General features: G+C 36.8%; 1 protein-coding gene across 1 annotated transcript in view; it reads right to left on the bottom strand.

Moving 5' to 3' along the window:
* Positions 1-27,302, bottom strand: part of SEMA5B (semaphorin 5B) — a 154,027-nt gene that overhangs the window by 103,448 nt on the left and 23,277 nt on the right. The window contains exon 4 of the mRNA XM_015818923.1: positions 5,032-5,094. Coding sequence (XP_015674409.1) covers positions 5,032-5,094 — 63 coding nt within the window. The remainder of the gene's footprint in view (positions 1-5,031; positions 5,095-27,302) is intronic.

Raw genomic sequence — 27,302 nt, 5'->3', positions numbered from 1 at the left:
TTTGTGCAGCTTCTGGGGAAAGGGCTTAAGTTTCATATATATATATATATATATATACACACACACACACACACACACACACACACACATATATATATATATATATACACACACACATACACACACACACACACACACATATATATATATACAACTTGTTCAAATTATCTTATGTTCAATTTCTTTCTCATTATCTGGAGACTGTAAATGGACACCAAAAAGAGATTGCCACTAAAGAACCAGCTATTCCAGAAGGTCAAAAACACTGTTTCCAGTTTCCCGCTAGAGAAGCTTGCATGATGTGAAACAATTCTTGAAAAACATTTGGGGTTTTGTTAATACACAGTCACTCCAAACCATCCTGCAGCAGGCAGAGAGAGATCTTTCACGATTACAGATATCACAACAACTTCCTTTCATTTAGGAAGTGGAAATGATTTCACTGAAACATTAAGGGCTACAGTAAGGGCTACATGTGTGGCCCACAAAGTGTCAGATGTCCTTGTTGTTTGGGGATATATTTCACAAAGGAAACTAAGACACTCATTTCAGCAGATAGCAGAATGTGAACTGTCAGAGTTGGCCTGGGGAGCCCATAGAATGAGTGTGTCAAGATCACAGTGTTTCCTTGGAGAGGTTCACTTGGTTTACTTTTCATTCCCATTATGTCTTGATCAGATATACAGGGATCAGATCTGAAATTTCTCTCAGCCTGGAAGCAAAGCTTCAATACATTATCTTTCAGAATAAGATAAGCTGTGGTTATTATATACAGAACTAGCAACTGAAGTCATGTCAAACAAAAGTATGTATGCTTGGAGCTGAGTTTTATGATCTCATCCAGTTAATTCTCCTCCAAACCCACTGCAAGTGGAATAATTTATCAGAATCAGAAACGTTTCAGTCTGGTCTTTTCTTCTCTCTGATATTGTCATATACTCCCTACAAATCATCGTTTACATTGGCAGAAAATAAAAATGCAACTCTATTAATAATCAACAATAACCAATTTTACTGTCCTCGTGTTCCGCATGTTTGTCCTGTTTAAATAGCAATGATTGGTGTATAAAATAAAAGGGCTGATGCTCCATAATATTCTAGAACACTCACTTCTATGAAAACAGATTTAGCCTGGCTTGAGTTTGGACTATCCATAAACAGTTCAAATCTATGACTCAGAATGTACACCGTATACTGTAATATCAGGATCTGGCTGGTACTTGATTGAAATGCTTACCCAGCTGAGTATAAGCCAACAATACCCATTTAACTTATATACCCAATGTTACTTATGAATCACAATTTGCTGGATAGTCATCAAGATTGTTTTTCCACTTGTGTCTTCTTCAAGGAAAGAGATTTGCAATAATAAATATTTAGGTTGCATTGGCATGGAGATACAGATTTTATGAAAACAACAGTTCTTCAAATGTAAAGAATAAAATGGACAGAGATAAAACCAGAAATTTAGTTTAAAAATCAAACCAAAGTCATGGTCAATTTTCAAAAGTAAAAATCTGACTTATTTGGCCTAGACAGTACACATTTAAATAGATCCCTGGGACATAATGGGGCATGGTGAGATATCCCCCACAAATATATATTATATTTTTCAAGCCTATGTATAATTTCATGCATCTGATGAAATTAACTCAAGAGTATAAGAGCCATGGTGGCGCAGTGGTTTGAATGCAGTATTGCAGGCTAATTCTGCTGACTGCCAATTATTAGCAGTTCGCCGTTCAATTCTCACCAGCTCAAGGTTGACTCAGGGTTCCATCCTTCCAAGATTGCTAAAATGAGGACCCAGATTGTTGGGGGTAATATGCTGACTCTGAGAGGTGTAGAGAGGTGTAAAGCTGTCAACGCTGCTAACATTGGATGTTCTTGCTTTGACAACATATAGAGATGCAGCCTTCTTCTTTCTTATGCTTTACTCTTAGAATTAGATGATACTGGGGGAGGAGGAGGAATGTGATGGGAGTTAGTTAGATATAACAATATTGTAATAGTGTGTGAATTCAAGGCTTTTGAAATAAGAAATGATAAGAAATGGCAGGTTTAGAACAGGAGAGAAAGTCTGCATTTCAAACTAATTGGAGAATGTGATTTATGACAGTTAATTAGAGGAGGGAATTGTGTTTTGATACTATGTGCTAAGGGGAGGGGAATCCAGATTTTGGCATTGCTTACGTATGTGCCGATGCTATGCTGCTCGAATAAAGATTCTTTAAGGTAAACAATGCCTCAAAGTACTTTGAAGAGTTTCATCTGTCGGAACCATGACATAAGCACTATGAAGAAGTACGGTATATAAGTCTAAGTGCTATTGCTATATGTATTAATAAGTTGGCTGGTCTTTGGACTACCATAAAAATTTGTCATTTTTTTCTTCTGCCGAGTCACACTAATTTTAAATTTTCTTCTGTAAATAATACATTTTGTAAATTATCAGCACTCAGTTTATTGGAGAACCTCACTGCAAATAGGACCTCAATAAAACATAATTAAGAATTGCAAGACACTTCTTCACCATTGCCTATTTACCTAATAATAAGAAAACTAACAAGATACTTAGAAAACTGTCTTATGGCCTTTGGACCTCTGAACCATGTAGTTCAGTACTGTCTGATGGCTCATCAGGACTTTAGAAAGATGTATTAAGAAGCAGATAATGAAGATTTAGTTTCTTACTTTGTTCTCTCCAAAAGAAAGTATAACAAACTGCTGTTCTCATCTTTGTTCATTTTAGAGACAGTCAATTAGAGAACACTGTCTTTTAAGAATGAACCACCGCATATCATTCTAACATCCTAATAAATATCAACTAATTCCTAGGAGCAGAATGATGTCATTGAGCTGGGAGCTTGGATTCAGTTTTCACTTCCAGTAGAGTCTGGTCAGTGTAAGGGTGGCTAAATAAGGATCCTATCTTTGGGTCCAATGCTACATTTTATGTTCTATAGGTTCCTTTGTGGCATTCAAGAATTCAACAGAGTATAGATGCCTAATTAGTAGGACATTGGTTGAGGAAGAAATTAGAATGTCATTGCCACTCTGGTTGACAGTCCATAGACAAATGACACTTATTAATTCAGATACTGGTACTACATTTTTAGACCAGATGTATTAAGTTCTCATAGCTCACCCAAGAAAACTTCTTATCTTTCTAGGACATTGCACTGCTGCCGTGATTGCTGCAACTGTATATAAGGGTGACAAACTAAAATGGTGATTATGTTTCTTGAGAAAAGAGATAGTCATGAGTTCCATGCTGGAGTTGCAGGGTTTTGGATGATGGCACTTTCAGTGGGATTTTGGGGCTGGCAGTTTCAGATCAGATACCATTAAGGGTTTTCTAGCAACATCTCTGAAAGAAGCAGCAGTAGCAGTGGTATACACAGAGAGTTGTATGTCAAAACAGGAAAGATGGTAGTTGCAGCATTGTGAGTGACACTCTGTTCTTTTGTATCTACAGGAAATGCCAAGGCACATACAAAGGAGGCTGGGTTTGAATTGCAGTACTATGATCACCATCTTATGATCAATGTATATTACCAAGCCTAATCTCCAGAGTTACTTAAAAGTCTAGCTGTGTCTAAGAATTGAGGAAATAGGCTATGTTCCGTTGTCTTTTCAAAGGAAATTCATTCAGGAATAAAGAGACAATTTTAATATATTTGCTGCTGTCTGTCCTAATTTTATTTTGGGTATGTTGCAGGCTGGAAAAAAACACTGTTATTAACATGTTCTCAGATATTTATATTTATTTCTTCAGATGAACAATTTTATTAATCAGTTTTGTGCAACTTGCAGAAGATACAAAAGAATTCATCACTTTTTTTTTCTTCTATTTTGTTTTTGCTTTATTGCTGAAGTTTACGTGCAGTTTTTTTTTTAGGAAGACAGAGAATATGGGCTATATTCCACCTTGATAAAATAAGGACCAAAACAAAAACTAAGAAGATAAGAATTGACTTATTTTGACTTGCTCAGGCAGAGGAAATTTTGTTTTGTTGTCATTCTGTTGGAGCAACTCTGCCTTGAAAGAGTTCAATCTTAGCCACTGAGCTGTTTTGAGTGGTAAAGTGGTTTTGAATTTGGGGTGCAAGTTGCTGAAAATTTTCCCCTTCATGTTAACTTATAAACCAGGCATCTGATTTTTAATGAGGAAAGATCCAAGAGGCTTGGAGCAGAAGCATTGGTAATATGTCCAGCAGAGGATCCATTCATGTGCCAACTAGGGGGAGATGCTATGCCATGCAACTTCAAATGGCTCATTTCATGGAAACAAAGGCACAGGTCACAGATTTTATTCAAATCAAGGAACTGTATTCAGTGAACCTTGTAACTTTTCTGAACCAGAATTGAAACACTAGACAAGGAATTGGTTGGACGGCCACCATGGTGATTTAAGTCCAAAAGCACGCTTCCCTAAATCATCAAAACAATTCAAAAACGAAAATTAGAATATTTCGGACATGTGATACGACACCCAGAAAAATACGGCATATTCCATTTAATCCTCCAAGGAAAGATTGAAGGCAAACGAGGTCCAGGCAGAAGAAGAACATTGTAATTTCAAAATCTAAGGGATTGGTTTGAACAAAACTCAGCAGCACTTTTCCGTGCGGCTGCTGATAAAAACAGGATCGCCAACGTCCGATAACGGATATGGCACAAGAAGAAGAAAAAACTAACTCTGAATCAGAAATATGAACTAAACCCTACAAGTAGATTTTGCTAGCACCCATCTATCCCACAGAAATCCATTGTTTTTAGTCTGCTCCAAAAAATTGGAGATTAACTTTAATTTACATGAAAACACTCCTAAAAAACTATAAACCAGAATCTGAAAATGTACCACTAGAAAGTAACACATATTATTTACCTTTTTGTTATAATATTCTCTTTTTAAACATCTTGCACCACACTTTTTCAGGTGAAAATTCCCCATAAACAATTACATGAAATCATTAATGTTAATGATGGGAGTCTTCATACGTATGGAGAAGTAGATAAGAGACTTACCTCAGTTTTTCCTTTACTTTGACAGGATCTCCTGGTGTCTTCATCTGAGCCCCATTCCGTTGCCTAGGGAACCAAAACAGCACCATGAACTTTGGGGTCAAGTCTCCTTTGGAGTCATTTAAAAGGGAGCCATGCAGGCCAGTTTGCAGCAGATCCTGTGATCTTGCTTTGTTATGTTCTCTTGTGAAGTACAAAGGAAAGGCAGCAGAGGAGAGACCAACCCTCTAGGGACCAAGGTAGCAAATGTAGGAATACAGGAAAAATAATTATTACATTTTCATATAAATGTAATACCATACAGGTAAACATCGGTTAACGACAGTAATTGGGACTGGAACTTCCATTGCTAAGCAACGTGTTCACAACGTGCAATGTCATGTGTCCACATTGCTTAGTGACTACAATCTGGCAGTCTCCATTGCTAGCTCAGGGGTCATTAAGTGAGGACTTTCTCACAGCTTCCTGCTGCCTTCCAACAACCGAAGTCAGTGGGGAAGTGGCAGAAAGTTGCAAGTCTCAGATGGGTCACAAACAGACAGGTAAGCAGCTTCTGCCAGGTGGGGACGGATGCAGGGAGCTGCACAAAGGGCTGGCTTGGGGTGGGGCTGATTCTGGGTAGGGAGGGTGTGAAAATGTGCTCAAGGAACTGGTGCACCCAGAAGGTGAGGACAATGGAGTTTGAGGTGGCCGCTGCAGAGTGTACAATTGGGTGCAATTGAAATCATGGTAGTTGGCAGTCACAGAAATTATGCAAGACAAACTGCTTAACATTTTCCAAGTCAGTTTTTCCCAAACAGAGAGCATTTATAGACTAATTTTGGTCTATCTTTGTATCCTCATTGGGGCAAGTAACTTTTTATGGTGTATGTGTGCGCATGTGTTTAAGATAAATAATTTAGGAAGAGTTAGGATGCTCTCATTCAAATCCAGACTAACAAGCGGTCCCAGTAACTGCCATTTATTTTTATTTGAACAAATGAGAATCATAATCATAAATCTCTTCCATATGACTTCTATCTCAACTCTCAACCAAATCCAGTGTTGACTCATATTCAGTTAGCAAAAATAACTGCAACTGAGTTTTATGAAGTTATACACCAATTAATTTCAATAATTTTAGATTTAAAAAAATCCTAACGACTGATGTATACATATTGCCTAATACAGATTGTATGTCACAGACAGAACCTGATAAAACAAACCCGATCATTACAATCACTATATTCCTCAAATATTTGGGGATATCTCTACCCATCTCCTGAATGTTGCAGCTTGCAGCACTGATTAGATTTTTCTCTTCAATACATTCACTTTGGTTTCAATTTTACTAGACTGACTTTTAAAATAAAATAAAATAAAAAAAGCTTATGGCTGCATTCATTTCAAAATTTTCAAGCACCTCAGGTTAGCAAATCAGGAGCTCTTTTCACTTTGACCTTAAAACCCCATATAAGGTATTCCAAGCTAAGAAGAAATGACAGACCAAAGTCACTCAATTAAATTTAAATTATTTTTAAGTGATGTTAGTTTCCCCAGACTTGTACCCATGACTTGTTAGGCTAAAGCAATTTTTTGACCCATCCAACACAATACTATAACTTCTGGTTATTTTTATGGCAAAAATAATTATTACTTTCAACAAAACTATTTAGAAATTATGAAGTAGGAAAATAATTAGCTGAATAATCAAGAATTTATCTCATAATTAAAATGCATGACTGCATATAATAATCTCAAAGGGAGATCAAAAAAATTAAAAGGAAAAAAGTGCTGATTGAAAACATATAAATATTCTAAAATTGTGTCTGTGCGTGGTTGTATGTATATATTTTCCCCACCCTACCAAAAGCCAATTTGGCATCTTTGGGCCTGTCATTCTCTCTTAGCCCTAGGCAGAAGGCAATGGCAAACCATTTCCAAAAATGTGGCCAAGAAAACTGCATGGCTTGTCTAAGCCAGGAGTATCAAACTGCCGGCCCGTGGGCCGGTTGCATCCTGTGGAGGCCGTGCCCACCCCAGCTCTGGCAATGCAAAAAAAGTCATGATATGTTGTGACGTGTCACGTGACGCGGTGAATTTGACACCCATGGTCTAGACAGTTGCCAGGAGTCAAAGGTTACTTGCAACATTTATTCCAAATTATGAACTTTCTTTGCATATATTTCTCTCCGTTTATTATTTGCAACATACAGAGGTACATTGAAAACTGCTCACTGTTCACTCAGCAGCAATACTTATTATTGAAATAGGCTGAATTACCCAACTTGGTACACAGTTGATTGAACTTTCTCCCAGTGCTTTAAATATCATTGTCAACCAAAAAGAATTCTGAAAACTCATCTCCTAAAAGAGCCATAAGATAAAATCTGCAATTATGAGAAATTCTGAATAAGGCAGATAGATGGCCAACAGTCTAGATTCACCTTTATATGATCTGAAAGTAGAACCACAATCAATAACAATCATTCATTCAGTGACCATTCAAAATTGCAACAACACCAATTGAGGAAACTTGTGGCCGATTCTCAGAGTTATGGCTGTCCCAGCACCCTCGGTCATGTGATCACCACTATGAACCATGGTGACACAGTGGTTAGAATGCAGTACTGCAGGCTACTTCTGCTGACTGCCAGCTGCCTGCAGTTTGGCAATTCGATTCTCACCGGCTCAAGGTTGACTCCGCTTTCCATCCTTTCAAGGTCGGTAAAATGAGGACCCAGATTGTTAGGGGCAATATGCTGTCTCTGTAAACTGCTTAGAGAGGGCTGTAAAGCACTGTGAAGTGGTATATAAGTGCTATTGCTATTTGTAAACTTTACTGCTGGCTTCTGACAAGCAAAGTCATTGGGGAAGCCAGCAGGAGATTGCAAATGGCGGTCATGTGACTACACACTTAACAGCTGTGTGGGATTTACCTAATGACTCTAACTGGAATTGATGGAACAACTGTCATAACTCAGCAGTCATGTGACATCACCTTTACAACTGCATCATTTACTGTCAGAGTACTTAACCCCAATTACTGCCGTTAACCAAGGACTATCTGTAATATTAAGAGTGTCACTTATTAATGAGATTTAAAAAATGTAAAAATTTGTCCCAGTCTTATAAAACCAGAATTCTGTCATCCATGTTAGAAGAACTGAAATAAGCTTAAGAGCATCAATTGCAATGCTCTGCTCTATATTCACCATAGGGATTCTGCTCTACAGTCACCATAGGGATTCAGATGCCACTAATGGAACTTCATAATGACTGTTTAGAGCTTTATGAGCAACACATTAATGAGTACAACCATTATATAGGCCTAGTGAGAGGGACTTCCCCAGTCATTCTGATCTTAGGAAAAGACACCAACAGTGAGCATGAACATCTCAAGGATAAGTTCAAGATAACATACCAAGTGTTTAGATTAAATCATTCCATGGAACATCTTCAACTGTTAATTAATTATTTAAAAACGGCGTAAATCCCTCCTGAGGGACAAATAGAGCCACAAAGGAAGAGTGGCAAGGGCTGATTAAGTTAGTTAAAGAAAGAAACTCCCTCCTCTTCTGGAAAATCATTGCTCCATTTTTTTAGGGACATCTTGAACAAATCCTGTTTATCAAGTCCCAGGACAAGTTTGGCAAAATTTGGCTGCCAAATTCAGGCGATCACTCACAATGAACTTGTTCCTGACAGTCTTCTGGGCCACCAATTTCTTCTGAAGTGGTCAAATGGATTGTCTTGCCTTGCCCCGCAGCAATGGCACCCCCACCCTGCCCCCTGCCTCACCCTGCAGGACGAGCCTCCTGCCCACCGCCCCACCTGCCAGACACCCCCTGGATCTCCCCCAACTCTGCCCGGCCCCCACAGGCATCTCCCCCACAAGCAACATTGAGGTGGCCACACCCACCCCAGCCACACCCACCCAGTCTGCCATGATCACTGCAGCCACACACACACACACACACCCCTGGAGGGCACCACAATGCTGATGCGGCCCTGGCACTTTGCGATAAATAAGTGGGTTTTGGGTTGCAGTTTGGGTACTCGGTCTCTAAAAGGTTCACCATCACTGGGCTACGGGATCCATAATAATGGATAATAATCCAGAATAGTCAGAATAAGCTGATTATAAATTACCACCAATATTAGTAATCCTAAGAAAACCAAAGAACTCAGATAAATAAATAGTAATAGAATTGAATATAGCTAGTTTTTGCTTAATGACCAGTCGATTAGCAACTGCTCGAAATTATGATGGACTCATCAAAAACTATTTACAGCCACATTCAAGCACTTCGCAACTTTGTTCACTTTTACAGCTGGCTGAAGTGTTCTGTGGTCATAGCAACATAATTTATTCTATATTTTGCCAGTTTTTAGCCTTCGGGGATTGTTTCTGGCAAAATACACCCACAGGAATAGATTCATTTAAAAGCTCTGATGTCTTCATTTAACAACAACTGTGTTTATTTAACAACCATGGTGCTTAATGATGGTCATAAAAAAGTCATAAAATCTGGACATGTGGGTGTCTCGACTTATGACGACATGGCTTTTATGGAAAAAGTTGTATGTTGAATACTACCTGTACAGGTAAACCTTGCTAAACGACTGCCTTGCTTAGTGACTGTTTGAAGTTATGACTGCACTGAAAAAGTCATTAGTCTTGCATTTATGACTATCACAGCTTCACAACCAGCGAGCTTTTATGATCATCCAGCATCTCACAGTCAATAATCACCATTTATTTGCTTTAAATATTTGGGTGTGGTCTTTCATACACGGGGGGACTTGGAAAGCCCTCCAGAAGTACATTGTCCAAGCAGCTTCAAAATCCCCAGAGGTTCTTTTATACCAAAGGGAGGGACCAAATGCAAGGCTAAATCTCCCTCAAGTTGAAGAAGGACTTCTTCAGAGCCAGACACCATGCACCATCATTGGCATTATTACAAGACAAATGTATCAAAATTCCACTAATAGAATGCACCTTCTCTGGGGAAACAGAAACTGTCCAACATGTGCTACTTCTCTGTGATTTCTACAAAGATCTGCACAGGAATTAAATATTATCCTTGCTGCAATGCCTCCCAGGAATGACAGAAGCTTATTATGCCAATGTTCTTCTCTGAGAGTCCAGTCATGCTTTCACTAATACAGTGAACCAAATTTTGCAGGGCTGCAGTGAAAACGCATTAATTTATACAAAACTGATAAAAGTTTTCCCCGAAGACACATTTTATTAATTTTATTTTTCTTGTTTTATTCTTTTTGATAGTGCTAATCTTTTATTGTATTGGTACAAATTTCAGTTTGATGCTGTTTATCATTCATCTCATTCTAGGATATCTATACTACTCAGGAAGCTCTCCCTGGCATAGGGATTTGCAACTCCATCATTATCACACATTCACACAAACATACACACTCACCAACACACACAATCACGCACATCTTAAAGACTATGTCTGGCAGGTATGCCTTGTCTATATAACGGTATCTGCCCCCTGTGCAAAAAAATTCTATGAAAAATACAAAACAATTCCAAAATAGTGTATTCATTTTTCGAATTCTTAAATTTGTATCCTAAGTGTGAACATCCAGAAAATTTGAAAGCACTCATTTCATAATGAATCAAATGCTTACCCTGGCAATAATAAAAATATGGCAGTAATCATTAACATTGGGGTGCAATGGCTCAGCGGTTAAAGAAGCTAAGCGTGTCAGTAGGGAGAGCTGACAGCCCCAGTTCGAGACCCAAACTCTGCACAACGGGGTGAACTCCTATTACTGTCCACCTAGCAGAGTTTGAAAGCATGCAAATGCAAGTAGATTAATAGGTACCACTGTGGTGGGATGGGTAATTGCTTTCTGGGGCCTTTGGCATATAGCCATGCTGGCCACATGACCATGGAAATTGTCTCTGGACAATGCTGGGTCCCTTGGCCAAGAAACGGAGATGAACATTATGCTCTAGAGTTGGACATGACTGACAGAGAAACCTTTATCTTTTAATCATTTGCAATCATATGTTTCTTTAAAGACATGTATTGTATTGCTCACCAAAACATAGGAAGATAAGAAAACATGATGGGTCTCCTCAGGAGAGGCATTTCATAATTTTACCACCTATTAACAAAATTCTTGCCGCTTAAGCTTGCCCATATAAGTTCTAATGAAATTAAGATTCATGGGAAGGATTTTTTTTACTTCAGAGCACGAGTAGATTTACAAGGTGGGTACCCCAACCCTAGATCACTAGAAATCTAAGCCTTCAATCTTTAAAGCATTTAATGATCAATGAAGATCATATCTGGTGCATAATCAAACAGTGCTTAGATCCCATTTTTTTTAGAAGAGGGAATATCTGATGAACCAGATCAAATTGGTAAAAGGTATTGAACGTTATCTGAGGAATCTACACGATCCAAGAGCATTTCCTAACCCAACATAGGGGAGCATAACTCAACTAAGCATAAGTTCTATACCAGTGCTTCAAGTAGCAGAATACCCAAAGGAAATTAAAGTCCTCCTCATTTTGATAGCATTCATTTGATTGCCCAATCCTTGCTACTTTGATTTGAATAGGAATGTAGCTGCCTTGCCTTGGTTTACTCCAGAAAGATAGCCTCTGGTTCAGTGAGAGAGTTGGAGGAAGGCTGAGAAAGCTTGAGCATAATGAGCCTCTCCAATTGGGCACTCAACATTAGTAAAGCACTGACTTTTCCAAACAGATTTTATGATTAAAATACTGCATAGAGAAGCCCACTGATACTATATTCTGAAAATAAAATTTTTCCCCAATTTAAATAGGGCAATGTTCACTGCCTTGAGTTATTTATAAAAATAATAAAGGTGGTATAAAAGTAAAATAAATAAAATACAATGACCATCTCCTGCTATATTGAAGAGCTCAAAAGTCCAATTTATTCTCATTCATAGATACAAAAGGAAAAGAAGGCAAAATATTAGATTTTCCTAAGAGTCATATCCGTTGCCAGCAAACTGTGATATACTTTAAATTTGGATCAATTTTTGACAAGCTAAAAGGAAGGGAAAAAACAAGAAAAACTGAAACTAACAACTTCTAGACATGAGATGGTTTCTTTTCTCATTCAAGAAACACCCAGGAGCTACACTTTCCATTACTAACCCATTTTAGTTTGACAGAATGTGACAGAGCAAACTGAAACAAGGGGGAAAAATAATACTTTGAACAATCAATACAATTCAGAAGACAAATACTTTTTCGCCTCTCTGGGAGCTGTACCAATGAAAGTAAGAGGACTTCTATAGGGGAGAAAATCATTTTTCACATACCACGATTCATGTCAGAGAGGAGTATTCCTACAACTGTGTCTGAGCAACACTGCCAATCCGTTCCTCTAACCTAACAAGTAACCCAGTGTGAATCTGATGACAATAGAAACCCTTGACAACGGGGAAAATTATGAGAACATGTTGCTGGTGACTGCTCCATTACTCAGTTCAATTTTAATTACAGTCAAGGGGACAATTAAGTCAAAAAGAAGCGCAAGCTATGTTTTACTACGCCTCAGCACATGCCTGGAGTATGTTGTAAGGGAAATAGCCAAAGGGTAAGAAATGCCAGGACTCAGTAAGAATATCAATTCTCTTGGGAAAAAAGACCCAATGAGTATTGACCATAACAATGACCTAGCAAACATGGCACAATTGCCCAAATCTCTTTCTCCACATAATGCAGTACTGAGATACGGTCAGTTTTTATCTAGATGTTTCTCACGGAAACATAACCTTCCTTCATTTAACTTATTTCCTTGGCTGTCTTGTTTCTTTTCTGCATTTTAGTATCTTTTAAGTTCCTCCAAGAGACCATTTTAAAACTAGTATATATCTTTTATAGATTCTACTAGATCTACTGAACCTCGGCAACCCATTGTATAATAAAACTTTTAACACTCTCATTTTCACATATTCAAAGGACTTAAAGATCTTGTTACGCCCCTGAGAAATTCATCCTGAAATACATATGTTTCCAGTTGCTATGTCTACAGAAATATTCCTTTTTTAAAAAATGACATTGATCCTATTACCACTGCAACCAACCAATGTCTGCTTATTTAATACTAACAAGATATCTTGCTTACTTAATGGTAAAGCTGTATTACTCGAACAGGATACTCAACAGTCCACTTCATTCCATTCCAAGTAGGACGAACAGGCTAAACTAAAGAAAAGGACTCGAAGAGTGAGAATTTGTGCTTAGAAAAATAAAATGATATTGCATGGGGGTCAGAAGAATTTAAATAGTAAAAGGCAAGAAAATTCAGAATTATACAATTCTTGCCTAGATGGCTAAGCCTTGACCATTCTGAAACGAGAGACAAAAAACCCCAATCAAGCTTTATACAATTTAATTACGCATATATATCCATTAACATTTATATATTAATAGATCTTTTCATGTCAGTTCATGATATATTTAAAGTAAAAGAGAAAATTAGGTTTTTCAATTCTTCACTTCCTCAGAATTTACAGACGCTTTGTTTTTCTTTGCAGTTTCTTGTAACAAACACAAACTGCACTAGGGTGGGAGAGGATAAGATAATTACAAGTTATGTCAGATGATTCAGTATATATATTTTAGTTAAAATAATATAATTAATATCTTATGTAGGAAATTAAATTGCAAACCATGACTCATGCTTTAAAACCAGAGATTATATAGTGATTTGTGAAACTTTGGATTCTATCAATGTAAAGGTCAGCTGCCAGAATCTTGAGCTGGTTTAGACTTTTCCATCTTTGACAGACAACTGAAATGACTTGATCTCAACCTTTGTCACAATATCTTCAAGGTCCTCCTTCAACCAAAATGCCAGTTATACTTTGGGTTATTTTCTCTTACACAGTGTTGTCAACAAGCTGTCATTCAATATAGCCTTTATAAGAATGTAATAGTAAAGACAGAAGCCTTGATTGAAATGTCACAGACACCAAACAGGCTACCAAAGAAACTCCTTTAGGCTAGAATGAAATCCTGTATGCTAAACATTATATTGAAAATGTAAGTCACTGTTCATGGATAGATTTTTGTTTGCTTCATTAATAGTTTGTTTTACATAGGAACTGCAAGGATTGAAGGACAAAATCAAAAAAAGTAGTGAAGACATAAGGAAAAGAAGGTGGCATTATGTGTGAAGGAAGTAGACAGTGTACAGAAATCTAGGAATATAGAGTATAAGGCTGCCATTCTAGAGTACATGAGTAAAATACAGGGAAATGATATTATTGTGAGAGTGTGCTGTAGGTTCCAAGCTAAGCAGAAGTTCTCATCCTTCTAGGACCAGATTATAAAATTCAAGTTACCTGAAGACCAACTGAAGCCAAAATTGAGAAGTTCCCAAAATTCTAAGGAGGTCTGTTTTATTTTCCAGAAGGTGACTAGAGACAAAATAATGAGCCAACCAATTAATGAGGAAAGAACTCTTTCAAAAGTTTGAAATAATAGTAAGCTGGGGGTAGGGTCAGGAGTGACAATGTCATCTTGGATTTTAAACTATTACAGAAGGAGCATAGGCCCTGAATACCAAATTTTGGTAAGCGAATAGAGGTACTAGGTAGGATCCATGGATAAGAATCCTCAGATCAAAGAAAATACAGGAGAGTTGGAAACTTTTAAAGTTAAGAAAATCATTGTCAACGCATACAGTTTTTGACAGAACTAAAAATGAACAGAAACATGCACAGGAAATGAAAGGTTAGGTTTATTCATCAAGGAAGAATACAGCAAGTATCTGAAAGCAGAAATGATAAAAGCACAAAAGAAACTTGGACTCAAAAAGCTAAAAACAACAAGGAGAATTTATTTGGACTTATTAATAGGAAGAGGAATAAAAAAAGACCTCCTGTTTGGAAAAGATGACAGTGTGGTATCAAGTGGTAGGTAACAGATGATAATAGGAGAGGGGAGAAGTATTTGTACGCTGTTTTGTTTCATTCTTCTCCTGAAATGCAAAATGAACCTAAGCAGAATGCCAGACATAAAGAGTATGGCAATTCGAGGTAAATATAGGATTAACTAAGCAATTCCAAAATACGATCAATGAGCTTAAACCTCCAGCAATAGATATTTGAGAGAGTTGAAGGAACTTGTGGATTCTACCTGAGAGACCCTTTCTTTGAGAAACCATGGAGGATGGAAATGCTGCTAAAGGAATAGAAAGGGATGTAAAGGAAAGTAGAGATAACCCTAATAAAGGCAGGAACCTGTTAAGAGAGGGAAAATGGCATCTCAGTGCTGGGAAAATGTAAACCATGACAAAGACCCTCTGAGTGGTGTTAACATGGGGCTGAATGAAATTTTGACAGCCTTTTAAGATTCTGTTATTATACCCAACAACAATAAAGTACCATTCTTGGAATCTTTGCAGTGTCTATTTTGTGTCTTATCCTATCTGGAACAGGTAGAACAAGCTAATAGCTCTTAACTATTTATTTGTTTGTTTGTATTTTTAAACCCTGGATTTACAAAACATCAAAAACCTTTTATGAACTAAATTAAAATTCAGACAGCTGAATAAAATAAGCAGGTGGAGCAGAACTCTTTGAATTAAAATATATATTTATATTAGTAAGATCAGAAATGAGGAGGTGATAAGCCGTCTGGGAAAGCCAAGGGAAATCATCAAAACAATTAAAAAACGAACATTAGAATATTTTGGACATGTGATGCGACACCCAGAAAAATATGGCATACTCCATTTAAACCTCCAGGGAAAGATTGAAGGCAAACGAGGTCCAGGCAGAAGAAGAACATCATGGCTTCAAAACTCAGCAGCACTTTTTCATGTGGCTGCTGATAAAAACAGGATCGCCAACATGATCGCCAACGTCCAATAACGGATATGGCACAAGAAGAAGAAGAATTTATATTAGAAGCACAACACTACTTTCTGTTCTGGGTTCTCTTGAATCCAAAAAAATCACAATTAATGTTTGGGGTTTGTTTTATATAAGTCAGAATAAGCAAGAAAACCTATCTGCTGATCTCATCTTAATCTGATTTTGACCATCGCTAAGAATCTCTTAATTTTCAAAAAGAGGAGAGAGCAAGGATACAGTGGCAAATTTTATGTCAGAGCAACTTACATTTCTAAGCTAAAAAAGCCTAGTTTCAGTTCCTGATTTTTTAAATTACAAGGTTATCCATTCTTGCTTATGTTAAATATGTATTTGCACACAGGCTGTTAGTAGGCTATAACAAAGTTTGGAAGAAGACTGTTCTCTCTTCCTCTAAGAATCTGAATGGGTGGATAAATGTATTCATGTTTCTGCCTAATCCTGTGTGTTTTCTTTAAGATGCTCAGCTAAATGGGAGGAATGAAACATATTGTATGAATTTGGGAACACTCCTACAGCGGGCTTCTTAGGTCATGCATTCTTCTTTTCAGTCAATCCACAGTAAATGCATACAAAAAGCTTAAGATTAACAGGGCATGTTAATTCTATGCTTGTTTGAGTTAGGAAATTCAGAATACTGGTTGCCAGCATCATCAGCTTGTAATGAGTTATGTATGCGTGAGGGAGGACAGGAGGTGGAGTAATATGACAGCAACTGAACACAGGAGACTGGCAAAGTATCTGCTCTTCTTTATGGCTTCCTTTTCAACACATTGCACTATAAACATAAATGGAGGGGGGAGAAATTTTATCTCTATCAGTGAGCTACAACAAAGCATAGTTTCCAATACTTGATTCAAAACATAAATATCCATCTTCCACTAGATTAGTCTTTTCAAAGGTGTTCATTTCTCACTATTGACTCGTTTTTGATATTGAGCTGACTATTTCTTCGACATCTCTTAGAACAACCTTCTGTTATGTGGACTGAATTTCTGGCAAGTCACATAGGGAGGATCCACTTGAATACAGTTCCACCAGTTGGCAGGATTTTGTGAAATTAATCATATTAATTCAAAGTATTCAGAGATAAGATCCCTGTTGCTCTAAGTTGGATCCCCAAAAAAGGACATAGATAGGATAGCTGGGGGATGCCAAAATCCCTAGCAGGCAGAGGTCAGCATGACATTTGAGAATTTACAACAGAACTCTGAAATCTTCTGGCAGAAAGCCTAGATTGTTTATGCTTATATATAATTTTTATGTATAAAACATAATTTTTCCAAGATATTATAAAACATTTGTAAAGATTTTTATTCAACAGGGTAACTAATAAGAACAGCAAGAATAACAATATTTAAATTATTCAGGATTTAATTGCTGCAATCATGAGCTTCTGTCATACAGAACTTTATCTTCACCTGTGGGTATGGTAGGTCTTGCTGTAGGTAAATGATTGTTGGAAAATTGTGGTCCATAATTTTTTCTCCAAATCATATGGAAACTAAGATTGAATTAAAATTCCTACCTGCATGAGTGGAGGGAACAAAAATGTTGCACTTCCCACAGAGACCAGCCACTAAGATTTTGGAACTATTTTTTGTTGTATTGGCTGTGCTTTCTGTGAACACCTAGAATACATGAGTATCGTGCATATGTAAAATATATTATCATCTAGAAAGGACATCTAACATTATGTAACTGTAGGAAAAACTTTCAAATGTTCAAAACTATATTTGGCTTCAATTTTCACTTAATGTAAATTAAAAGTATGTGTCCTCAAGGATTCAGGCTTTCAATATCATGACCAAAATTGCCACCCTAAGCACCCTTAATAGGTGTGAGTTTAAATTTCATTTCAAGTACAATGTCCAATTCTGACTATTTTAAGGATGACTCAAACAGGCTGAAATAAGTAGAGGGAAAGGCAAAAGAAATAAACAAGAACCAAGGAAAGAGAAGTATATTTAGCTTTGGGGGGGGAAAAGACTGAGGTAGAAGAAGAAGCAATGGTCCTTTGCTACAGAATTGTTCAATAATTCCTCAACATTAAGGAAAACTTCCTAACAGACAGAGCAGTTCAACCAGGAAATCAATAACTTGGGGCAAGAGTTCTCAAGCTGTGAGTTGTAACTTTCCAAGAAGGTCAGATGCAACTGTGGGGAGGATGGTGCAATTTTTGTCTAAACTTTAGCCTTTCAAAACAGGGAAAAAAATCTGCAGTGGGGGTGGAAGAGAAAAGCCCAAGATGGCTAATGTGAGAGTACTGCAGATAATACTAAGTCTAGAAACTAGGATGAAGCTTATATACTATTGTTTGGTCAGTATTTATTTCTGGCTCACTCCTAACCATAATAAACATTTTAGTTGTGTTCATGAAGACCATCATAGACATTCACCTGTCATTTTAGGGGGTTGCAATACTGCAAAGTTTGAGAAGCCTGACTTAGGGGACAGCTGGAGTATTCTGCACTAAGAAAAAGAAGCTAGACTTTTATGCCCTAAACAGCCCCTTTCAATTTTGTATTATGAATCTAAGGAGAAAATAAATTAAATTTGGCATAATATATTTGAAATGAAACAAAATGTTCTTCTAATATCTATCATGATTGTCTCCTACACCTTACAGCTCCTCAGAAATAATTTAGAAAATCATAACCATCTGGAAATGAAAACAGCCATGCCTGAGGGAAGAAAAACCTAATGTAAGTTCTCAGTACATAAACAAATTGAATACATATTATACTGAACAAATAATAAATCACTACTACATTCAGTGATTTACGTGAGGGATAGCAAAGAAATAGTTCAAATATTATTTTTTGATAGTAACTGAAGAGATTTGAATTATAATTCAAGTTTACAATTTTCTTCTAAACAATACAAAATTAAAGTCTCCTATTAACATGCATAAAAATCTTTATGGACTGTTGGACTAATTCAGCTTTCCTTAGTCTAGGATCATGGGCCAGATGTATCATGGCGAAACCGTGCCCACCCCACTGCTGACAATGGAAAAAAAGTCATGATACGTCACAACACGTCACGTGACGTGGCGAGTTTGATACCCCTGGTCTAGATTCATGTAGTTTTCACCAGTACAGAGTTACATAGTCACTTTCTTCAGATTATGTAGAAAATTACCATGATTTAGCTTTCCTTGGCAATATCTACCAGTTCTAACAGGCAGAGATTTTCTATTCTATGACATAAGTAGAACTCACTTAAGAGGATACAATGGCAGTTATGATGATTCTATCTGTCTATCTATCTATCTCATTTTTTATCTATCTATCTATCTATCTCATTTTTTATTTATCTATCTATCTATCTATCTCATTTTTTATTTTTATAAATAACTTAAGGTGACAAGCATTCATATTATTCTCTCCTCCTATTTTCCCCACAGTCACAAACCTGTGAGGTTGGTTATGTTGAGAGAGTGAGTGGCCTAACATCAACCAACCCGCTTTCATACCTAAGCTGAGATGGTCTCCTGGTTTCTAGCGTGGTGTCCTTAGCCACTAGACCAAACTGGCTCTCATTGTTGATCATCATGTTCATTGCATGATTTGAAATAACAATAAACTTTTTTTTCTTCTCAATAATATAGGATCTTAATTAAATGATACTTCTATAACAAAATTGTTGTATCTAAAAAGAAACAATGTGCTCAAAACATGTTGCTTTGTTGAGTCCAAAAATATCGCAAGAAACCCAGCAAAACTAAAAGAGCAAAAATACAGGTAGTCCTCAACATATGACTGGTCACTTAAGAGCGATGTGTAATGTGTCCAATTAAGGAACCACCAAGATCATTTCCACTCACACTGACAGAGCAAGCCACTACAGTAGTATATAAAATGAGAGCAAACCTCACTCCCTATCAGCGCTGATGATGTTACCTAGTTTGGTAATGAAATGTCTGTAAGAAAACAACCAAGCTCAGAGAGCACCAAGGATCCCACAGTTCAACTCTGAGCTACAAATATTATCTTCTATTGGCACTGATGTGTAAATCAGAACAGTTATATTTTTCTAAAATAATTGTTAATGAATCAGAAATGAAACATTTATGCGCCTAGGATAGGCTGTCATTCTACATAACTTGCTTCATGTATCACAATGATATATAATTAGTCAAAACTTAAAGGAATAAAACATTGCATTTTGATTGTGATAGGAAACAATGAGTAAAATCTGGATAAATTAGGAGTGATTATATAGCTTTTAGATTATTGTTTCTGAAATCCCAAACAGACTATTCCTTTCTGTTCTAAGTGAGTCAGTTTAGAACAGTGGTTCTCAACCTTTTTAATGCCGCGACCCCCAACCGGTTGTAAGTCGAGGACTAAACCGGTCGTAAGTCGAGGACTACCCATCCGGTCGTAAGTCAAGGACTTTCCCTGCCTGGGAGCGCCGCGCATGCGTGGTTCTGCCCCCTGCGCCGGCCGAGGCGTAGCTGGCAAGCGGCAGAGACGGAGCAGGCCGACCACCAGCTGGCCCAGCTCAAGGGAGGTAAGGCACCCGCCGGAAAAAGGGGAAAAAATGGCGGACAGCCTTGCTTGGCGACCCCCGTGAAATGGTCGATCGACCCCAAATGGGGTCGCGACCCATAGGTTGAGAACCGCTGGTTTAGAAGCTGCTCTGCAAGATAAGTGAGGCTGAACCTGTTCATGAGCATCTGCTCCACATTTCTCTTTGCCCTATTGCAAATTCCAGTAGCTCTGGAATGGGGGAATATGTGGTCTTTCAGTGTGGCTGTTGAACTAAAACCAATGATCACAAATGCTGGGAGTTACAAATCAGAAACAACATGAGGGCCCCTGTTCCCCACACACAATAACTGCATTATGCTGCAGGTTCAGTAATGAGAAGATGCATGTAAGTCTATTCCACTTAATCTGCTGCTTTCAATTAATCCTTTAAAAAACCCTGTAATTTTGCTTTCCATGGAAGCATGTACTGCATTGCACGGATATGACTGAATTATGCCCAATTATTTTTTTAAACTAAAATTCTGGTTAAAAAATTAATTCTGCCATCTTACTTTTTACTCTGTTGTGATTATGTATGAGTATATTCTAAACTAGAATTTTGAATATATTTTCTAGGCATAAAAATGAATATACTTAGTGCCTAAAGCATTTAAAAATAGAAATTGGTTTGGTGCCACTACAAATGAAAGCTTGGCTTTGGGTTGAGATTCTTGGAGGACATTTCTGATTGAATATGTGAAGTGTGAAGATGTTTATAGAAGTGACTAGAAGAACTTCCTGGAAAATATAATGTTCTCTGTTACAATCTGGAGTTCTGTGATTTTGTATGAGGGCAGTATAATTACCCAATATCATTATTAATCCCAAAATACAGAAAAGCACTAGGCAAGAAAAACCAAATGTACAGGTATAGTATAGGGGGTACCTTGCTCAACAGTAGTAACTGTGAGAGGGATCTCGGAGTCCTAGTGGACAATCATTTAAATATGAGCCAGCAGTGTGCTGCAGCTGCCAAAAATCACGTGAAGTATTAATACCACTTTACAATGTCTTGGTAAGGCCACACTTGGAATATTGCATCCAGTTTTGGTCACCACGATGTAAAAAAGATGTTGAGACTCTAGAAAGAGTACAGAGAAGAGCAACAAAGATGATTAGGGGACTGGAGGCTAAAACATATAAGGAATGGTTGCTGGAATTTGGTATGTCTAGTTTAACGAAGAGAAGGACGAGGGGGGACATGATAGCAGTGTTCCAATATCTCAGGGGCTGCCACAAAGAAGAGGGTGTCAAGCTATTTTCCAAGGCGCCTGAAGGCAGGACAAGAAGCAACGGGTGGAAACTAACCAAAGAGAGAAGCAACCTAGAACTAAGGAGAAACTTCCTGACAGTTAGAACAATTAACCAGTGGAACAACCTGCCTCCAGAAGCGCCAACACTGGAAGTTTTTAAGAAGAAACTGGACAGCCATTTGTCTGAAATGGTATAGTGTTTCCTGCCTGAGCAGGGGGTTGGACTAGATGACCTCCAAGGTTCCTTCCAACTTTATCATTATTATCATTATTATTATTATAAACCATGAATTTCTTAACCGATAAAAATGAAAGAAGCAAACTAAACTACTCTTTTCATTGCTCTCTTCTGATTAGCGTACAATCTTCAGAATGGCACAAAAACCTCCTCATCATGGATGTAAACAAATTATGAAACTCAATCACATGCAAAATTCATGTTTCACAGATATGGCGCTGCTACATGCAGTAGGTATTGAACAATTGTTCAGAATCCTGGCTATTTTATCTTTGCTTAAGTGTTTAATGAATAACCCATTCTTAAAGGCATATTTCTGATCCTCTCCCTATATCACTGAATGAAATCAATTATTAGTAAACTTGATTCTATATTTTAATGTCCCTTAGAAAATTATTTCAAATAGAAAATTTAATGTACAAAGATTCTGGTCGATATGACAATTGTGTTCTAACACCCACAATTCATTCATGGCATAGCTGATCCTATTGCTTTATCCTGCTTATGTTTAAACTTCTGACCTCCACTTACAATCGCAAATTTACAAGCAACTTAATTTCTGGGTTCCCAATGGAACCCATTAGAATGGATAAAGAAACAAAGGGAATTAGATTGTCCAACATTGCAAATGTTGTAGTTTCTTAGAGGTGAAAATAATTTCTGGTTAAGGAATGTGACATTCAAAACTTTGTGTTGCTTTGCAAAGATTGATTAGGATAGGCTGTCTTTCCTCAATTGTGCTTTTGGGAATCAAATTTACTACAATCATGGGCCTAATGCATTTCCATATAACATACACAGTAGCAGTATATTCTTATGTGATACAACATCAGAGACATCACACAAGTTTAGTTTGCAGTCTGTTAAATATAGGCTAGGGTAAGTGAAATAGCCAATTTATAATCCTCTTTTCTTTGAAAACTATCATGGACAATTACCAAACTAGTCTCCTTCCCAATAATAGGAAAGGAATGTACTTACTTCTTCTCTTGATAAGGAAAACTAATGTCAAGGTTGTTTCATAAGTCTTTGATTGCCAAATATTTGGGTCTTTTTTCCCTTAATGCTGTTATGACATGCTACATTTTCTCTTGTAATCTGCTTCAGTCTCAATTGTCATCTTTCTCACTTGCAAATATATATTACTAAAGTGATAATGAAAGACAAAGACCAGAAAATCAAAATGCAAATTTAAATGTTAGAATCGGAGAAATTGAAATGTAAGAGCAAAATTTAATTTAATATGGTTTTAGCCTGCTCTGTTTTGTTGGTCAACTCTATTAAATTTATATCATATTGTTCTTTATTTTATCCAATCCAAGACCCCTCAGATATCATGTGCCACTTTTTCCATAATCCCCTACCAGAATGGCCAGTATCAGGTGCTCTCTGGGGATGAAATAGGCCAATATGATTGTAGTAAATGAGACAGAGTTCAAAGAAAGAGGAAAGTGGTTTGGATCAGTGTATATTCAGTATGTGTGGATAGGAATAAGACTTTTGCCAAAATAGTTAAGATGCAAGGACTTAAGGCAACTTTTAACAATTGGGTACTAAGCTGGAAAAGGCTGGCCCTTAATGCCAAGCAAAAAAAATCAGATTAAATTAAAACTGATACATTTATTGTTTCCTTTCAATTAATTCAAACTATATTAGAATTTGAAATATATAACTGAATGTCAAACATGTAAGAGCCTACTGGATCAGGATGAAAATCATTTAGGAGGGCATAGCCAATCAAAATGCAGCTCGGATTCTGAATAATTGATATACTCTCTCTCTCTCAAAAACTATGGGCAAGGATAGGAAAGCTTAGGTAAGAATCTGAATTTCAAAAACACAGACGCCCTTTAAAATAATCTTAAACTGCTTTTCCTCTTGACATTTTAATCAAACCTTCATACCAAGATTTGTGACCCTAGTCAACAATATCCTCCTATAGATTGACAGGAAGAACATGACCCTGCTTGTTATAATGGGGACGTGATTTGCCACCCTTTTCTTTATCTTCTAGGTGAGTAGCAGAGTGTGAATGAGGTGTAGGATCTAGGCTATATGAATGACCGGAATACTATATGATATGAAGTGGAAATGTCTATTCCCCCGGAGCCAATGTGGCTGGCCAAGTTATGTATAGAAATGGGATTGGGCGTATGTAGCATTTATTTGTCTTGTGTATTAAAAATCATCTTGCCTGCCAAATGCCATACATCTTCACTAATTCCTAATTGAAGAATAAGCACAGTGAAGACTCACAAATAACAATGGATAATAACTGTGTCATCTTCACACTGTCCCATATAGGGGAAAAAGGGCAAACAGTTCCATCTGAGTGCAAATTAATTAACAGATACACATTTGTCTTTAGAAAGGGCAACTTTCAGAATCTCTTAAGAGGAACATTTCTCATATCTCCTAATAAGGAATTTCAAGCAAAATAACAGCATGGATCTATGGAACTAAAAAGGGGAGCTTGATTCTATTAATTAGGGGGATGAACAAGGAGGCGGCTTTTTCTTCCACTGGTAACGGTTTCAGTAATGCTACAATGACTATCTTATAAGGAATGCTATCCCATATAGATATACTGTACTTGATTATCATCTACTTCACTCTCCCCTCTTCATGTATTTATAAGGATAAATAAGCAGCACCACTAAAATTCATAACTATAGTCTACAAAAGCTTATACGGCACAACATTTGTTACTTAATTATTTCCAATTAGAAAGTACTACCTGATATGCCTTATTTTAATACACTAACAAGGGCAGCATAAAGCTAATTGTTAGAATTAATTGTATAATATTAAGAACCCACTTGATCATTCCATCTGCAGAGAACCTTCATGCTACATTTTTGAGCACATGCTTGCAAAGTGAGGTAGTGACTTGAAAATAATTATTAAACGAGAAGGATTAATGGTATTTACTGTCAACAAAGCTGAGACCTTGTAATTTGTTTTACACCTTCCAGAGATGTGAGATTCTTCAAACCAAATGGTTTGAGCATGATTTTGTGCCTAGATCTGTACAAATGGAAATTAATGACAATCCCTAATGGACTGAGTTTCTCATTTCTTTCTTCATTTTCACTTAGCTATATGGTTAACTAGGCCAATTATCCATAGTAAAAGTACCACCAGTAAATAAATATATGTATGTCCTCTTTTTTAAAAACAAATTGTTATTATTTTCATGCTGGAACTCAACTCTTTAAGCTTAAGAGACAAACATTAAAGAACCACTGGTTTACTACAGACTATGATAGCAATCCTATATATTTCCTTGCAGTAAGGCCCAGTGATTTCAATAAGACTTTCTTCTGCATAAAGTACTACTATGAAATACATTTATATAATATAACTGAATCAGCCTGTTTATGTGGAAAAACAGCTTCACTTATAAAACAAAATATATTATGCAGCTCTGCAATAATATTACACAAGTTATTGCAGCTAATAAGTAGAGAAGATCTGAATGTTAAAAAAGCAATTTATTATTAAATATCTATTAAAAGATAAAGGGTAAGCCCTTTACCTGATCAATTGCCGAAGAAGCAAAACACACATTGTTTATAATACACAACTGGAACTTTAATCTGCTCTTGTTTTATTTAGTTTCTGTTTTTCTATTGACAGGTTACATCTTGTATATGATTGGAATGAAACGTTTGTATTCACAATAGTGTGGAGGATATTTTAAAAGGACTGTAATTATTCTATGTTATATGGCAAATTTGCTATATATGTAAAACTTATTTTTAGTGCAACTAAAATAAGAATTTTTCTGTTAAGAGTTAATTCTGATAAAACCTTAATGAATATGAATGCAAGTACACAAAACTACAAACACAGAGAACAGACATTAAGTTGTAAGTTTCTGACAAACTAAGGGTTCATTTAGTTTTAGTTTTGAGATGTGTGTTTTTGCAAAAAAGCGAGATTAGATTGCTGTAATTTCACACTGTACTTCCAACAAGACACTTATAACATACCTTTAAAGGTCATGCTGAAATGTAATGTAGCAAAGATGAAATACTGGTTCTTTGAAACAGAGCTGAGGGATTTTAGCTCAATTCTGTCTTATATTTCTAGTTTACTATTTAGTACAGAATTTATTGTTATTGAATGCTCAATAAGGCATAAATCCAACTTTACCAAATCCATCTGTATACTACAGAGTCACTAAAGGGCAAATCTCATGTTACCTTAATTTAACAAATGAATAATGGAAAATAATCCAGAAATGTTAATATTTTAGATTCTCAGGTTTAGTGGAATTTGAGTTTTCTTGACACATGTCGCTTTTTCCTATCTAGTAAGCTGTATAACCTTGCATAACTAGAATTTGACATTGGATAGATACCTCTTAGCATTTTTTTTTTTTAAGTCAGGGCACAAATCTCCAGGGAACAAAATAGGCTGTGGGTGAATAAGGACAGTCTATGACATTTTCAGTGTTATTTAAATGAAATTAACAGTAGACATAACTATTTCAAGTCAGTGGATGGCGAGGAGCTAGACAGAAGAAAATGTCTAATAATGATAAGTAATGGATTTGTGTGGCCATGCTGCTGGCATTTCAGATGTGCATTTGTTACAGAAGCAAGTTCAGGTCCCACCAGGATAAGATAAATGAGGCTTACCGACGGCACAAAGCTCTGAGGATCCAAACCCATGTATCTCATAATTGCTTTTTAGCACTGATTCAAAGAAATCCTTTTGACAAAGTAGAACTAATCCTTTTGCTCACCAAATAAAAATAGTCTGTAAAATGTGGAAAGAATGAGACTAAGCCCTTTAAACGATTTAGCCCCCTAACATTAGGAAAAAGAGTAAGAGAAATTTGTGGAGACTAGCAAGGGCTGTGAAATTTATCATCACTCTCATTTCTAATTCACAACTAAGTACTGTATACATTTGGCTGATTTCAAATGTCCAGCAGGGTACGTCCAACAGGAAATCCCAAGAAAGTCAAAGAAATATCCTGAAATAAGGAAAAAAGTGAACAACTTCTGTATTACTGCCAAGAAAACTAGGTGGACACGTCCATGAAATCCCCAAGAGTCAAAAGAGGTTTTATATCCTTTTCATTCACAAGAACATCGGATAAATCAGATTTTCTGACTCTTATAATTTCTGCCTGAGTCTTAAGCTAAGCACAGAGGACCATTTGGTGCCTCCTGTCAAATATAATATGGTCTGGGTGGAGAAATGGCAGTGGATGTTCAGAAAACAGTGGAGCTAAAAATCATTTGCCTTTTGTCAGTGAAACCAGCAAAAATGATACAATCATTTGTGTAGGACATCTGCTAATTATGTGACCTTCAGCATTAACCTGTTCAAATATGCTTCTGCTGATAATATAGG

The sequence above is a fragment of the Protobothrops mucrosquamatus genome, unplaced genomic scaffold (assembly GCF_001527695.2).
Source record: "Protobothrops mucrosquamatus isolate PMUCROS unplaced genomic scaffold, P.Mucros_1.0 scaffold822, whole genome shotgun sequence".
In the NCBI taxonomy this organism is placed as follows: Eukaryota; Metazoa; Chordata; class Lepidosauria; order Squamata; family Viperidae; genus Protobothrops; species Protobothrops mucrosquamatus.
The sequence above is the reverse complement of the archived record's forward strand: the minus strand, read 5'-3'. Positions and strand labels throughout refer to the sequence as shown.